Source organism: Pteropus alecto, unplaced genomic scaffold (assembly GCF_000325575.1).
Source record: "Pteropus alecto unplaced genomic scaffold, ASM32557v1 scaffold61, whole genome shotgun sequence".
NCBI lineage: Eukaryota > Metazoa > Chordata > Mammalia > Chiroptera > Pteropodidae > Pteropus > Pteropus alecto.
The window spans coordinates 5,752,508-5,769,220 of NW_006434835.1; the positions used below are offsets into that span (position 1 = coordinate 5,752,508).

At 53.3% G+C, this 16,713-nt stretch overlaps 1 protein-coding gene across 9 annotated transcripts in view; it reads left to right on the forward strand.

The window, feature by feature from the left end:
- The window catches only part of GREB1 (growth regulating estrogen receptor binding 1), a 109,049-nt gene that overhangs the window by 79,180 nt on the left and 13,156 nt on the right, over positions 1 to 16,713 (forward strand). For 6 of the 9 annotated variants that reach the window (XM_025045751.1, XM_025045756.1, XM_025045758.1 and 3 more), the window contains 8 exons: positions 1,827 to 2,166; positions 2,933 to 3,048; positions 4,932 to 5,131; positions 6,509 to 6,589; positions 9,288 to 9,913; positions 12,223 to 12,325; positions 14,531 to 14,689; positions 15,596 to 15,738. In XM_025045751.1, the coding sequence (XP_024901519.1) occupies positions 1,827 to 2,166; positions 2,933 to 3,048; positions 4,932 to 5,131; positions 6,509 to 6,589; positions 9,288 to 9,913; positions 12,223 to 12,325; positions 14,531 to 14,689; positions 15,596 to 15,738 (1,768 nt within the window). The remainder of the gene's footprint in view (positions 1 to 1,826; positions 2,167 to 2,932; positions 3,049 to 4,931; positions 5,132 to 6,508; positions 6,590 to 9,287; positions 9,914 to 12,222; positions 12,326 to 14,530; positions 14,690 to 15,595; positions 15,739 to 16,713) is intronic. The other 3 variants (XM_015588134.2, XM_025045754.1, XM_025045755.1) reach the window with 1 other exon arrangement.

Genomic DNA, 16,713 nt, shown 5'->3' on the forward strand with positions numbered 1-16,713 from the left:
AAACCAAACGAGTGGGCTGTGCCGCGGCTTCTCACAGCACCTCGTCTTTCCCGCTTGCTGACGACGGGGTTAAATGAGACACGGCTTCTCAAACTGTGCTCCAAAGGATGCCGGATACTAACAGCTGTTTGCCAAAAGGGGTTCCATGGTCAGATGTGTTTGAGACACTTTAACAGAAAGATTTCTCTTCCAAGAGCGTCCTCAGAGCCTTCCATGCACCACGCAGGCCGTAACTCTCGAGACGGCCAGCGTGTCCTGCACCTTCAGTATCTCACGGGATTACCGTTCCCTGGAACACCCTCTGAGAAATGAAATCCCTTCGATTTGGTAGATACCTTTTGGCTCTTTGATTCTGATGGCGATGCATCAAGCTACTTCTCCAACTCGCGATTGGCAGCTGAGCGCTCATGAACTTGCGAGGGAAGAGGTCCTCTAAGAGTCGACTCTGGGGCTACAAGAGGTGGCCTTTGCTCTGCGATGCCCTCTGTCTGCCCCCAGCCTCCCCTCTGGCAGCGAGTATGTGTCGAGCCCTGAATGACTGAAACGTGGGGCCAGTACTCCGCTGTCCTTTGAGCAGAGTCAGGCGTAGGCGCTTCCCACCACGTCTAAGGTGGAGAGGAGAGTGTGCTTCTGCCTGAGCGACATCCTGCCCCTCATGCCTCATAGAAGGTGACAAGGGGCCACCATAGCTGGGGCAGTAACACAGAGCAGGGAGACAATGTATTCTCCATGCCACCCTCTTTCTTTCTTCCTGGGCCCCACTTGGCCAGTGCACCAGGGACAAGGCAAAGCAGTCTTTGGGCCTCTGAGTCTGCAGACCAGTTATGCCTCCGGAGACCGCACTGCTCATTAGGCAGCTTGCTAAGCTAACTGTCCAGGTTATAGAACCCACAAAAACGCTGCCGTGCTAAGGAGAAAGAGCGAAGGAAAGGGGCACGGTCCTGGGCAGGAGGAGACCTCGGCGTGCTGCCCGGGGGACTCGCGGGGTGGCACGGCCGCGGTGCAATTCCTGACTTTGTAGGTCAAGACACGTCTTTATCTTTTGCTCTAAAAGGCACTGAGCAGGGGACTTGTTCCAGCCACATAGACTCACGAGAGCATCGCACATGAACCGGATGTCCGCTTGTCTGTTGCTACTGAGACACACAGTACCCCAGGTGCTCTGTGTCAGTCTGACACATGGGTCAGGGCTGTCCCAGCCGTGCATTTGGTCATGTGGTCGTGGGAGGGGTCGCTGCCTTTGTGGGGAGACGCAGATGGCAGCCATGGCTTCTAAAGCAAATCACTGGAGTTGCCAGTTTGACTGGTGCGTTCTGATGCGTAACTCACAGTCAAGTTAAATCATATTTAGTAACATTTCTAGTGACTCACCTGCACTTGAAGTGAATGCACTGCTGTGCTTTTAAGGCAGTCTCCCACGTCTGGGGTACATGGTACGCTGGTGGTTCTCCTGTTAATAGTGGGGACCTGAGGCCCATCACCCACCTCGGGAAACTATCAATCAAGCCGGTGATAGACTGAGTAGGCATTTATTCTATTCATGCATCTGTTCGTTCGTTGAACACATGTGTACTGAGCAGGCAGAGCGACGACGAGCCTCTCCTTTTGTTTCCTTGCTGGAGGGGACGAAGCAGCTTACGATTGGCCTTGTGAGGAAGGCTTCTCTTCCAGGTTCCAAACAGCCGGCTCCGAAAGGGAGCACGGCTTGTCCGTCGTCTGGGAATTGTCCGTGCCCAGAACGGCGGGCGTCTGGGGCTGCTCGGGCGCCTGGACGGCCTGGAGGCCGGCGGGGCCGGGCTCACGGCCGCGCTCTCTGTTCGTTGCAGGTTCCCCCGCCTGCACAGCGCGGTCATCAGGACCTTTGTTCTCGTGCAGCACTACGCGGCCGCCATGATGGCCGTGAGCGGCCTGTCGCAGATGAAGAGCTACACGTCGGTGGAGACGCTGGAGATCACCCAGAACCTCATCAACTCCCCGAAGCAGTGCCCCTGCGGCCACGGGCTCATGGTGCTGCTGCGGGTGCCCTGCTCGCCACTGGCGGCCGTGGCCTACGAGCGGCTGGCCCACGTGCGGGCGCGCCTGGCGCTGGACCGGCACTTCGAGATCATCCTAGGCGACCCCAGCTCCAGCATCACTGTGGGGAAGCACTTCGTGAAGCAGCTCAAGGTGGGCGCTCAGCCCAGGGATAGGAGGCGCGATCGGCGCCATATCCCCACCCAGATCTTTCAGTCCAGAGGCGGCTCCCACAAACACACTGTCTCACAGTTTCAAACTCCTGGGCTGTAGCATGCTTGTCTTTCTTCAGGGGGCGCATTTCTTCTCGTCTGTCACCTAGCTCATGCCTGTCGGCCGCGGGACTCAGCTCAGTGTCTTTGCCTCTTTCCGGAAGCCGCCCCCCTCCCAACTTGGGGTTCTCCCCTACACCACTGGGGTCATCTGTCATCTGGCTCTTCCCCAAGGCGATGGAAGGCAGGAACCACCCCCAAAGATCTCAGCCCCCCAAACCTAGCACAGTGCCCTGGCCCATAGCAGCTTCTCGCTAAACCTACGGGCGATGGAAAAGGCAAAAGGATGAGAAAGAATATTGAAACAATAATTGAGTAGGAACATGCATGAAAGGCACAGCCCCAAGATTGGAAACACAGTAGAAAACATTAGATACAATTTAGGATATGTGCTGTCTCCCAAAGAGCCAGTTAGTCGGTTGGCAGGTGTATCTTGGACAGCTCATCCACAGCAGGAAGCGCACTGAGTGGCTGGGGTACAGTGGGGAGCAGGTGACCTACTTATTTGCAGTACAAAGCACTTTCTTTCTCATGGAAGGATGCAGTGCAGGGGCTTTAAATCAGTCGGAGGCCGTGAAGGTCCCCTGGGGCCTGACCAGCTGGGAAGTCAGGAGCCTTAGGCTTTGTTTCTCCTTAATGATCTGCAGATGTGGCAGAAAATCGAGGAAGCGGAGTGGAGACCTCAGACGTACTTGGAGTTGGAGGGCCTGCCTTGCATCCTCATCTTCAGTGGGATGGACCCGCACGGGGAGTCCCTGCCAAGGCGAGTGGAGGGGGCGGTGGAGCCCATGCCCACAGCTGGCGGCTCGCCAGGCCAGGTTCTAGAGGGCACATTCAGAATCTTAGTCATTGTAGGTTTGTCTGCTCATGATGACTGCTTTCCAGGCTGTGGCAGTGAAATGTGTGTGAGGCCTGGGCCACGCGTCCTGATTGTCCAACGGGCACCTTGTGGGCTCATGCAGTGTGGTGGAGGCTGTCCCCAGGCTCCGCGGGGCAGGGGGGCTGCAGCTGGAGATAGATTTGATGCCTACCTCAGTTTCTCCCCATGGCTGTGGCGGGGGGTGGGGGGGTGGTGGTCGCTGTGTGAGTTAGGGATGAACGCTCCATTTAGGAAAGTGTCTTATCATCTTGGGGTGTTGGGGCCACATTTACGCTGGTGTCTAGGCTGCTGTGATAGCTGGTCCCTCCGGGTTTAGGAGGTGTTCCTGGAAGGGGGCAGGTGGCTCATGCCACTCAGGACAAGCCCGTTCTTCCTGCACAGAGGGCTGACTGCTTCAGAGGCTGTGTTCCCCGGAGCCATCACAGCCAAGCAGATGACAGCCCCAAGCCCACTCAGTGTCTCCCAGGGGCTCCACACAGATCTGCAGACACTCAGGACAGAGGTCACTGGGCCTCCAGTAAGGCAACTGATGGAGCTGGCCGTGAGTGACTGGTTGGCTTGTAAAGATGTACTTCACACTCACGGAGAAGAGCAGGCAGCCGTGCCCAGGGCCTTTGCACGTCTCTGCTTGCGTAGCGGGACAGTAAGAGTTGACGCATCCTGAGTCCCTGCCGTGTGCTGGCCAGTCCGCTGGATTCTTGCCTTGTGCTTTCTTTCATTTTACTCGTCATAACCCCAGGGAGAGGTATCATTCCGGTGCCCCCTACGGGCGGTGAAGAAACCGCGGCACACACAGGTTAAGCCGGTGTGGCTGGCAGTGGCCCCCAGGGCTGCCTGCCTTCCACTGGGCCCCCCCCACTTAACGCGAGGGCCACTGCACAGGCCCGGAAAAGGGCAATCCAAATGTTTGACCTTGGTTGTTGCTATTTCTCATGGATTAATTCTTCCGTTCCTCGATTCCTGAAGGACTAAGACATGGGTCTTAATCTGTCTTGAATTTGAGCAAGCATTCCCTGAATATTTTTTTTGTATTAGGCGCTGTGCTAGACTTTTAATGTAGCATTGACTCCTTGCAACAACAGTATTGCTGCTCGGTTTTATAGATGAGCAAATGAAAGGCCGTTTGCCTGACGTCACATGGCAGTAAATTCCAGAGCCAGTTGGAGCCTACATCTGCCTCTCTCCAAGCCTGTCGCTGTTCCCACCACACCCTGAGCCTGTCCTGTGCTCTCTGAATATTTCGTTACTCATTGGTGTTTGTCTTCCCAGACTCTCGTTTCCAGTGCGATGATGACTTGATCGCCATCATGTCCCTAGCATCTCGCACAGTCCTCGACAAGTTTTAAACGTTGGTCGAATAATTAAATGTCCATTTATTACATATAATTCTCACAACAGTACACTTAGATGGTTATTAATATTCTTTCCCATCTTTCAGAGGAAAATATTCTAAGTGTCCGAGAAGCTGCACCCTTGCGGAGGGTTCTGTCACCGGGAAGCGGCAGAGCTGGGCTTAGAGCCCCATTTTTTTCTCGAGTCAGCACTCTTTCGATGACGCACAGCACAGGCTAAATACATAGCAGGCGCCCCGAGAGACTTACAGTTAAACCGACTCTGTGGGGAGGGGCTCACTGTGGTGCCGTTTGCTTTTCCCTTTGCACAAGTCCTGGGGCCCTGACGGGCAGGCAGGCCGTTTCTCCCAGCGCCGAGCACTGTGCTCAGGTGTAGGAGTCTCGTGAGAGACACCTTCTTCTGTTTCCTCCCAGGTCTCTGAGGTACTGTGACCTGCGGCTGATCAACTCTTCCTGCTTGGTGAGAACGGCATTGGAGCAGGAGCTGGGCCTGGCTGCTTACTTTGTGAGCACGGAGGCTCCCCTGGAGAAGGGGGTCCCCAACGAGGCCTTGGAGAGCGACGCAGAGAAGCTGAGCAGCACAGACAATGAAGATGAGGAGCTGGCGACAGAAGGTTCGGCCTCAGCTCCTAACCTCGGGGGCGGCTTGAGCTTGTCTAGACAGCTGTGCCCTATTCTGCATGGCCCTGGGGCTCATCTGCTGGCCAGCAGCTCCGGGTGACAGCTATCAAGATGTGTCTTTGGAGGAAATGGCAAATCTCTTATTGAATTTTGAATTCAGATTTTACTTTTTTTTTTTCTTTTTCGATGGTATAGGAATTGAATTCCTAGTAGGTTCTTCCTAGCTCTAGAATTCATAGTGACTAAGAAGAAAAATTGAGATTTTTTTTTAGGGTTCAAGTTCATGCTTTGTTTGAATTGTTAATGGAATGACTGCCCAGTGTAAGAGTCACTTGTTATTTCCTCTACGTGAATCCACTTGGTATGTGTCCATTATTAAGATTTATGGAAACAGGCCAGTTTCATTTGGGGACTTGACAATCCAACATCATATTTTTAACAGGACACGTAGATCTGAGCAGTGTGGGGTGTTTGGCTGTGGTCTACAGCATAGTGAGAAAAAATAAAAAGCTGTTCATATAAAAATGCAAGGCGTTTGTGGGGCGTGACGTAGGGGAGAGACGGAGGCCGGCTGCGTCAGAAGACCCGCACGCCTCTTCCTCCTCCGTCTGCTGCCTGTGTGACGAGGTCATGTCACCTGTCCTAGCCTTGGAGTGCTCAGCTGTAAAATGGGGATTGGAAGGCTGGCCTGACAGGTTCCCTGGTGCTGTGGCAGTCTCGCAGGCATGAACGTGACCCTGACATTAAAATGCCCCAAGCTCCCCGCTGCCCGTGGGGTGACTCCACGCTCCTGGCATGCCACGACCCACCTGTTAGTTTCACCGTTCGCTCCGCTCACCTCGCCAGCCCCCGACACTGCACCCGTGCCCTCGGCCGCACCCAGCCGCAGCGGTCCCTAGGCTGTGCTCTGCTGTCGTCACCTCGGCGTCATTCAGATGCTCTCCCTACTGCTTCGAGTTCCGTCTTCTCTGTGCTTCACCTGGAAACTCCTGCTGGGTCTCCAGGGCACAGGTTGGGGTCACCGCTCCCAGGATGTTCCTGCTCTTGCCTCCTTGTGCTGGGTGGGAGCCTGGCCTCTGGGCACCCAGGCCCCTCCCTGCTCTCCTTACACAGCTCATAGCTTTGGCTCACAGGCGGGAGCCCCCACTGTCCCCACCGAGCCATGGGTGCCGGGCCAGCCTGCCCTGTAATTTATTCCTTCTGTCCCCTTAATGGTCTGTCAAAGGTGGGCGCCTGGAAGATGGCAAATGGATGGATGGATAGATGGAGAGCGATGATCACTGCGAATGCACTTTGTAAACTGTAAAGTGCCGGGTGAATGTACGGGGTGACAATTACGAGGTGTTTTCAGTGTGTGTGTTTTGGAACAGGCTCCACGTCGGAGAAGAGATCCCGCTCCCACGACTCCGCGTGCTCACCTCCGTCCTCGAAGGCGTCCAGTAAGTCTGCAGGTGGGAAGGAGCCCACAGCGGCGTGCTTTCTTGACGTTTCAGAGGATGAAAAGAGGGCCTTTATTATCACCGAGCACTAGAAAGAAAAGGGAGTCTGAAGGTCTGGGCTTGTAGAGAGTGAGCGCTTTTCTGGCCTGAGGTCTGGGAGCGTGAGGAGTTTGGGCTGCACGGTGGGGTTCAGGGGCTCCTCTCCCAGGGAAGATCATGGACTCTGTCCCAGCATGGTGGCCAAGGGCCATCCCCCGCAGGGCTCCCCACGTTTGGAGAATCGGCAGGTGAGGTGTTCTCGTGGAGTCCGAGGGCGGGGAGACTGCAGTGGGCAGAAGCAGCATTGACAGCAGAAGGTCACGGACCTGGGACCTGGGCGCACTTTGGCGGAGGGGGCAGGGAATGTGTATAAAACACCCAGAGTCTCTGCCCTCAAGGACACCTTGGTTTCTGAGAGCAGCTGGGACCCACACACATGAAATGATATCATAAACATTTATGGAGAACCTACTTTATGTCTGAATCTGGGCATTGAAGGCAGAGTAGATGTGGGCCAGCTCCTGGGGAATTCATGGTTCCTCGCAAACCATGTTATGTTGCAATAGGGCTGCTGTGTTTTTTCTGCATGCATGTTCGCATGGGGAGTGTTACGGTTACGTGTATAAAGAAGAAATTAATTTTGTCTCGGGTGGGAGGATTCAGGGGTAGGGGCAGTCACTGCAGGTTTCAGAGAGCAGCTGACCTTTAACTGGGACTTGGAGGAGAGGGTATTCGGTGCAGGAGGAGGTGGTCCAGGTGGAGGAGGAGGTGGTCCAGATGGAGGAGGAGGTGGTCCAGGTGGAGGAGGAGGTGGTCCAGATGGAGGAGGAGGTGGTCCAGGTGGAGGAGGAGGTGGTCCAGATGGAGGAGGAGGTGGTCCAGGTGGAGGAGGAGGTGGTCCAGATGGAGGAGGAGGTGGTCCAGGTGGAGGAGGAGGTGGTCCAGATGGAGGAGGAGGTGGTCCAGGTGGAGGAGGAGGTGGTCCAGATGGAGGAGGAGGTGGTCCAGGTGGAGGAGGAGGTGGTCCAGATGGAGGAGGAGGTGGTCCAGGTGGAGGAGGAGGTGGTCCAGATGGAGGAGGAGGTGGTCCAGGTGGAGGAGGAGGTGGTCCAGATGGAGGAGGAGGTGGTCCAGGTGGAGGAGGAGGTGGTCCAGATGGAGGAGGAGGTGGTCCAGGTGGAGGAGGAGGTGGTCCAGATGGAGGAGGAGGTGGTCCAGGTGGAGGAGGAGGTGGTCCAGATGGAGGAGGAGGTGGTCCAGGTGGAGGAGGAGGTGGTCCAGATGGAGGAGGAGGTGGTCCAGGTGGAGGAGGAGGTGGTCCAGATGGAGGAGGAGGTGGTCCAGGTGGAGGAGGAGGTGGTCCAGATGGAGGAGGAGGTGGTCCAGGTGGAGGAGGAGGTGGTCCAGAGATGGGAGGAGGTGGTCCAGGTGGAGGAGGAGGTGGTCCAGGTGGAGGAGGAGGTGGTCCAGATGGAGGTGGAGAAGTCATTCCTGGGCAAGTGAAACCTCAGGGTGTGAAGGTGCAGCTGAGACTTGGGCTCTGTGAGTGGCCCTGAGGGGTGCTCAGGGTGCAGAAGGGGCCTGGCTGTGGTCAAGGCAGGCTGCAAGGTTGAGTAGTGGCGGGGGGGGGGTGTCAGTGCAGAGGTCAGAGCAGCAGCAGCTTTGGCCTGGGGGCATCTTTGGTTTCCTCTCTCCTCCCTCCTCTGCAGCCCAGGGGTAATGGGGAGCCAGGTGGGCGGGGTGTTTGTCACAGGTGAGCACAGGGGAGTTAGAACTGTGGTCTTCTTGACAGCAGCCGTGATGCTGGCTGCAGAGTGGGGCAGGACAGCCTTCTGGGGAGCTCGGGTCCAGAGAGGGGCAGCCTGAGTGGTGTGGTGAGTGGGATACAGGCCGATCCAGGTGCTGCAGGGTGGCAGGAAGCCCCTCCAAGGAGGGTGACAGAGAGGTGTCAAGCCTGCCTGGGAAATGGCCTCTCTCATGTCCTGGGGAAGAACGGAGCTGAGGTGGAGATGCAGTGTCCCATCTGCCCTGCCTTCTGTGCAGCCTCAGGTGTATATCCCCTTGTAAAAGATGGGACCAGGGTGCTGCTGCTGTGTGTCCAGGTGACCCACATTCACCTTGGCTCTCGACATGGTCCCATGGGGGGAGGCAGAAGAAACTCCGCATTTGAGCAGCAGCTGTGCGCGCTGCATTTCCCATCTTCAATTCTGGCGTTAGAGTAAAGCCCGTCAAGTCCCGTGAGTTTTGCTGCCAATTTGAACTAGGAGCCGCCACTGTGCTGGTACAGAGGTGAGACCTGAGCTCCATGAGGTGACAGAAAGGGACAGCCTGCACAGAAGCACGAACGTAGGTCGAATGCTGAAGATGAGGGCTTCTGGAGCAGATTAGGGCACAGGTTGCAAAGGAGAGGCCTTTGGGGTGGTATGTTAGGCATGGGGGTGGGGTGGGAGGCAAATTCATACCATACAGGTGTCACCAGCTGTCTTTCAGCAGCAGATCTTGGGTTTGTCATAGGACAAAAGAGTTCGTAGCTCATCAGAGGTGTGATAGCATTAACAAAAATTCCCAGTAATTGTCAAGTACGGGTAGTTTGTAGTGCAGAAGCAGGCGGCCACCAGATTTTAGGGCGTGCCATTTCTGGGGCATGACTGACAGGCTCTTGTCTCCCCAGGCTCGGCACTCTGCGGTGAGTCCTCGGCTCAGCCTGGGGGGCCCTCGCAGAGGGAGCAGGCCAGATCCCCGCAGCCCTGCAGTCCTTCAGATGAGAGCAGAGTCCCTGGTGACAAACAGAGGCTCCGAGCCAGCCAGAGGCCACCGGTCATCAGCAGGCACAGCCCCGGGCTGGCCCCACAGCCTGACTATGGCCTCAAGACCAGCCAGAGGAGCGTCCAGGTGCCGGTCACCTCGTCGTCCTCCCAGCTGTCCTCCTCGGGCTCATCTTCCTCGTCCACGGTGCCCTCTGCCAGCACCGTCATCCTGCAGGCCTCCCATTGCTCCATGACCAGGGCCTGCCAGCAGCCACCCATCGTCTTCCTGCCCAAGCTGGTATATGACATGGTCACGTCCACTGACAGCAGCGGCTTGCCCAAGGCCGCCTCGCTCCTGCCCTCCCACTCGGTCATGTGGGCCAGCTCCTTCCGCCCCCTGCTCAGCAAAACGATGACCTCCACAGAGCAGTCCCTGTACTACCGGCAGTGGACAGTGCCCCGGCCCAGCCACATGGATTATGGCGACCGCGCCGAGGGCCGAGGGGACAGCTTCCACCCACGCAGGCTGCTGCTCAGTGGCCCGCCTCAGGTGGGTGAGCCCTGCCGTGGCCCGGACTCTGGGGGGGTCCTTGTGCTCAGACCGGAGGGCAGGTGGTGGGCTGATAGCACCCCCTTAGTCACGTCTGCCATTCCTATGGCAGAATTTTCTCTGATGGCCCCACAGTGGCAGGCGGATGGAAGCTGGGACCCGCCTGCCACCCCTGGCTGGGTGACTTCTGTCCTCTTACCTCGGTTTCTTCTTTCGTGTGATGCGGGGGGTGGGGGGCGCTCTGTGGGTGCGTCCTGCTCCTTCAGACTGCCATTCTGCATTTCTCATGTGGTTTCACGTGGTCCTCACGGCCAGTCTGTAGTTTGCTGGCTCCCACACTGGTGAAATGTAACAGGGAGGCAGGAGGACTGTCGGCATCGCAGCCTTACCCGAGCCCAGTGTGTTTCCATGGCAACAAAAGACCATTTCACCTGTCAAATGGCAAAAATCTTCAAGGTGTGAGTGTCAAGTGTCGTGAGTATGTGAGGAGGACCGTAGGTTGGTATGATCTTAGGGGCTTTGTCAGGCAGTTGGGCCCTGGAGTGAGCTGCCTGGGGTCGACTCCTGACTCAGACATCATCTGACTCCCTGGGCGGGTTCCAGCCTTCTGTGTGCCTCAGTGTCCTCACCTGAGAATGAGGAGAGCAATAGTACCTGTATCACAGAAATGAGAGCATTGAACGAGGGGATAATCACTTATCGGGCACCCAGAATATGGCCTGACCGTAGAAAGCGTGCAATAATTGTCAACCATTGTCCTCGACATCGGTACCATCGCTGTCACAATTCAAGATGTGCCACCTTTTGACTGAGAATGTTCATTTTCAGGAATCTATCCCAAGAAATATAAACCTAGAAAAATAAGTACAATAACACCCATTTTAGTATTGTTTACAATAGTAAACAACAAACTGGAAGCAACTTAAACTTCATTGGTCAAAGTTGGTTGAATAAATTTGGGCACAACTGTATCATGCAATTGAGCCATAGAAAACTTGAGAACGATCTTTATATATTGACACTGAAATATCTCTAAGATCTTTAAATTTTCTAAAAAGTTGCAGAATAATATATACATAGGAAAAAAAATATGGTGCTCATATGTGTCTGTGCATGTGAAAACATCTTCAAAAAAATCTCGGACAGAACAGCCACTAAATCGTTACCTGGGGAGTGGAGTGCGATTTGTGAATATTCTACCTCATTATTGATCTCTATTTCTTGAATTGTTAAATGAGCATGTATTACTTTTTATAATTATTTTTAAAAATAGGAAAAAACCCCCGAAATGTTTTAAGAAAGGGGGTCTCAGTTTCTCCATGCCCTCGCATGACTGGATGTTATCAAGCTTTAAATTTTTTGCCTATTTGCTTGGGGGAAAGTAGTATTTAATGGTTTTATTAGGTTGAATCTATTTTTATTTATTTATTGGTCGTTGGTGGTTCTTGTACAGTGATTTTCTGGTTTCCCTTTTAGGCCATTTGACGTTTTCCTGTTATTTGTAAGAGCTCTTTAGAGATTATAGGTTTTAATCCTTTGTCTACACGTATTACAGATATTTTCTCTAAAACGTCCACCATTTGTGTTTTATATTTTCTTTAAAAGTCATTTATTTCCACTCATCAACATTTGTTGAGTACTTACTGTGAACCAGGCATCAAGCTAAGAACTTGAAAAGCACATCCCTAGAGTAAATAGGTGGGAGGGGAAGGTTTTAGGGTGTCTGACAGGTGCCCATTTAACCAATTGTGACCAAAATAAACCTACGACCAATAGTTTACTTGCCTGATGCTGGGCTGAAGGAGCAGGGGACCCTATGATATGATAAGAAAGAGAAGGAAAATCATTTTATTTCTTTTCCTGGACTTAAGAGGAGAGAAATGAGATGCTAACCTTTTATGTCTTATGCAATGACTTTTGTTATCTTACCCAAGACATACTGATTTGTATAAGAACAGCGTGTTGCAGTTATACAAGACTCTTAAGAAATTGTGTTTTATATTGAAGCAACCTTTCTTTAGCTTGTGATAAAGTCTGATTTCTAACAGCTTCAAAAACGTGGCTGGTTAAAACCAGAGACGCATTTGCCTTGATTTATGAGCAGCCGGGTCTCCTGGAGTCCATCTGCCCGCCTGCCTGTTCTCTGGCCACATTTCCCCTGAAGTGTCTTTGCATCACTGGGCTCTCATTGTAATTAGGTGACATCTTTAAAAGAGGCAGGTGGCATGAGGCACGTCAGGTGCTCCAGCTGGTGCCAGTGTGTGGACAGGGCTTACTGACCGTTGGCTCTGGTTTTAATGTCTTAACAGATTGGGAAGACAGGTGCCTACCTGCAGTTCCTCAGCATTCTGTCTAGAATGCTCATTCGGCTAACAGAAGTGGATGTTTACGATGAAGAAGAGATCAATATCGGTGAGTATCCATTGGTGCCACTGAATCATCTTTCATCAGTTTCTCGAGTGACCTTGTCTTTTGCTTTCTGGATGGAATTCTCAGGTTAACGATCAGACTCACCCCAAGGGCCCCGTGGGGTGTTCTGATTTTTCTCTGGTGGGCACTTTGGTCAGTCTCAGAATACTGCCCAAGAGGCCTTCGTGGGGATAAAATTACTGTAGTAAACATAACCATCGACCGAGCGCCTCCCAAGTGTCAAGCACTGCTCTGGATATTCCGCGTAACTCAGCACACTTAGTTTCCTCCACGACCCCCTGGGATCGGTGTCGGTATTCCATATTCCTGATGAATAAAGTGCCCAGGAGCCCAGCTGGGAGGTGGCCGCGCCAGAACTAACCTGGATTTGATTGCCGCCTCGAGAAAGTGGAGGGACCCACCAGGTCAGGTTCTTCGCTCAGGCGTCTGAGCACAGAGGTCAATGTCGTGGGGCAACATGGAAATACGTGATGCACGGGGAGCGGCCTTTCCTCCCCGTTCACAGGCCAGAGTTCGCCTGATTCTGGTAAAACCCTTAGAACAGCTGTCCGACGCTACCCGTGCAACGCTGCTCCGTTTCCTCTTCATAGGCGCCTCCCAGGGGCTCATGAACTTGGTCTGGTAAACACACATGTTGCTTCGGGAGTGGAATTTTGTGCGAGGAGTCCTTTCTACGTCGTAAGGAAAGGGAACAGGGAGGCGCATTGACATCTGAACAGCACTTCTTTTTCTTTTTTGTCGTATATATTTAAGGTGTGCAACTTGACGATTTGGTAGAGTGTACGCTGTGAAGTAATCACCGCAATCAAGCTAATTAACTTAGCCACGCCCTCACGTAGTTACCGTGTTCCCTGCGGCATTATTCACAATAGCCAAGACATGCAGACAACCAGACATTGTCCATAGAGGTATAAATGTCCATCAGCAGATGAATGGATAAAGAAAATGTAGTCTATACATGCGATCGAATACAGTTCTACCTTATAAAGGAGGAAAATCCTGTAGTATTCGTACACAGCATTTCTTTAGATGCTCTGACTGCGCTTGAGTTTTGGAGAAAATTTGGAACCAAGAAAGCCCGTGTAGCCCTTGCTCTTTCCTTCGAAGGAAAGAGGCTCTTCCAGCTCTGAGTTTCCTGTGGTTTCCCCCACACTTTGGGGGAACTGTATTTTGGGTGAAAATCGATGGTATTTCGGAGGAAAGCAGGCCTGCTGAGTTTCTGTCTCTTCACTTTCTTGGATATACCAATGATAAAGACAGGACTTGAACCCAGTTTGTTGAACTTCGAAGCCCGTTTTCGTAGATGTTCTCTTGTCGGCTGGGCTTTCTCTGGGTCAAACCTGGGTGGTTGGCGTTTCGCCGGGCGCCGTGAAGAGTCTGTGGTGCTGCACACACGAGGCACCGAGCGCCTGTCAGATCCACAACGCACATTCCGCTTTCTCTCCTGTCCTTCTTTCTCCTTCTCACGGACGTGTACGCCATCCAGCCGCACGATATAGAAGGAGAGACATAGGTAAAGAGAGACGCACGTGTATCAGTATCATGTGCGTAATTGATATGTAATTGGAGTTGCACCAGCTACATTTTTTTTTTTTTTTTTTTTACCTTTCGACCAAAAAGCATTTAGCGAGCACCGTAGGCCACACCACTCGTAACGTAAGATGATTCGTGGCAAAAAAAAAAACGAGTGGTGTTGGCCTTTGGAAGGGAGGGAGCGATGGGCTTGAGCACTTACGAGAGGCTTTCCAGAGATGCTGGGGTAGGAGCCGGGCCGTCCTGGCTGGGAGCATTTACATCTAAGAGAGAGAAGGAGAAAACTCCAGTAGGTTCCAAGGGTGGTGGGGACCGATGTGGTGTGTTTGGGGGACCGTGCTGGGGAGAAGCACAGAGCACAGGGGCGGGTATGCTGGGAGGAGCTGAGGTTGGCGTGAGGGTCAGAACAAACCCATCCCATAGGAAACAGTGTGAGGCTGCACCTCTGGATAGAGATTGATATGAATGCCTCTTTAGAACGATCCCGAAAATAGGATATGTGCCAGGAGCCCTCACGACCCAACGGCCTCCCCCAGTGACCTGCAGACTCAGTCATGAATGATTCCACTGCAAGCATCGTCCTTGTGCACATTTAAAATAAACCCTTCTCGCTTCCCATCCTGTCACGTAGCCGTGTTTCTCCCGATCTTGTAGACCTCGAAGAAGAATCGGATTGGCAGTACCTGCACCACGGCGACCCCTGGCCCGACCTGGAGCTCTTCAGGAAGCTGCCTTTTGACTACCTGATTCACGACCCGAAGTACGAGGATGCCAGCCTGATCTGTTCGCACCATCAGGGCGTAAAGAGACAAGGTCAGACTTCTCAACGTCTTGTTTCCTCTTCGCCCAGAGTCCGTGGGAATAGCCTCTTAAAGGAATAGCTGAATTTTGGTGGCCGTGCACTTAATGATGTGGTGGTGGTGAGTTAGCCAGCAGTGCCCGGCGGACGCGGTCCCCACCTCCCTGGACAAGGAGGGGCTCTTTCTGAAACCCATGAAGGACGCCTGGCTGCTCAGCGGGTGCTGATAATGACGAGGATCCTCTTGGTGTTGTCACGGTCGGAATAGTCTGAAGGTCCTAGTTAGTAGAGGATGAGAGACGTGTGTCTTTATCGATGATGGTTTCCTGTGTTCTCCCTCCTGCTTCAAGGACCACTGATTTTCACAGGATTATGACTTTGCAGTGTCTCAGGGTCACGATCAACAAAACCTAGAACCTTAGTGGCCAGCGCGATTGTAAACGCTGACTAGGGAGGTTTGGCGAATGCAGCGTGAGAGGAAGATGCTCGCCAGTCTCCGTTTCGAACGAGTAACTTTATCTTCGTGGTTCTCATAGCAGATCGCTTTCACTGCAAGGTCCTTCACACAGATTCGCCTCTCCTGAAAGTTCAGTGCTGACGTCTTAATCCTGCTGAGTCATTTGGAAAAATGGGCACAGTTCCTCTGCGCTGTAGCATTTGCGTGGTACATTGGCAATCGACTCGTGTTGTCATATTGCGCCTCCTTGCACGTGTGTCGATAAAACATTCGTAGGCCCTCGAGTAGGACACCGTGTGGACAGTCCCTTAGTTTATCCCACGGAGACTGTCCTTGCTGACCAGCTTCATCACCTTGGGGCCAGACAGGCTAGAGGCGGTTCCACAAACTCCCGCGACAGCTAGCCTTTCAGTTCATTTCCGTGTGAGTAGACGGGAGAGAATGTTCCTTCTGCCCCTTGCAGACAGAGCGAACCCCCGGAAGCCAGAGGAGCTCTACGTGCGGCGCCAGACCTCACGGATGCGGCTGTCCAAGTACGCGGCGTATAACACGTACCACCACTGCGAGCAATGTCACCAGTACATGGGCTTCCACCCCCGCTACCAGGTAGGTCGCCGGCCGCTGGGGCCCCTCCGGCAGCTCCCTACCGCGTGTTCCACCTTGGCTAACGCCACTGTTGCCCCGTTCTCTTGACGTTTTCATTCTGGAGCGGGAGATGGAAAGTTCTGGAAGCCCTTGCCTTCCAGTCTGCGTGCATTCTCGGTTCCCTTTAACGGTCTGTGTACTTATTGCTGACACTACGGAGCAGTGACCTGCCAGGGCAGCACCTTTATCAGAGACAGTGTTCACTGACCGCAGAGGTCTTGCTTCATTTATGTCCTAGCAATTTCAAAAGTTCAGTGCAGCAGACACTTGCTGAGTGCTTCTTATGTACCAGACGCAGACACAGAGATGAATAAACTTTGTCCCCATGCTCAAGACTCTCACAGTGGAGGGACAGACAGATGCACATAAGCGAAACTGTGGAACGAAGCGAAGCCAGCAAGAAGAGCGAGATGGTTGAAGCATAGAAATAAGGTAGATAAGGAGAATTTGCATTTATTGAGCACCTACTACGTGCCAGGCAAAGTGCTAGGTACTTTTCATATCTTGGTACTTCCCAACCTTTTTATGTGGTAGGAAATATCATTTGCCCTGGACACTGGGTAAGTGGATAAGGCTCTGACCCAGGGCTCTGGCTGGTCACAGGCTCTGGCTGGTCACCTGAAGAAGTTTGCGTTCAAGCCATACCTGTCATCCACTCAAGGTGCACTGGTTAGGACACTGTCCGGCCTGGTTTCTTATTGGAGTCTCACTAAACCACGTGAGGTAGTAGCATTATCCCCACTTTATAAATGAAGATACCGTCCGGGCGGGAGCAGAGGAGAGGATTTAGAAGAATCGAGAAGAGTTTGCCAAGAGGCCGAGACAGAGGGAGCAAGAACAGCATGTGCAACGGGGGGATCTGGGGTCCCTGGGGGGATTAGAAGGGATTTTAATCAGGTGTTGCAGGAGCGTAAGAGCTAGGGGTCGGTGGTCCCA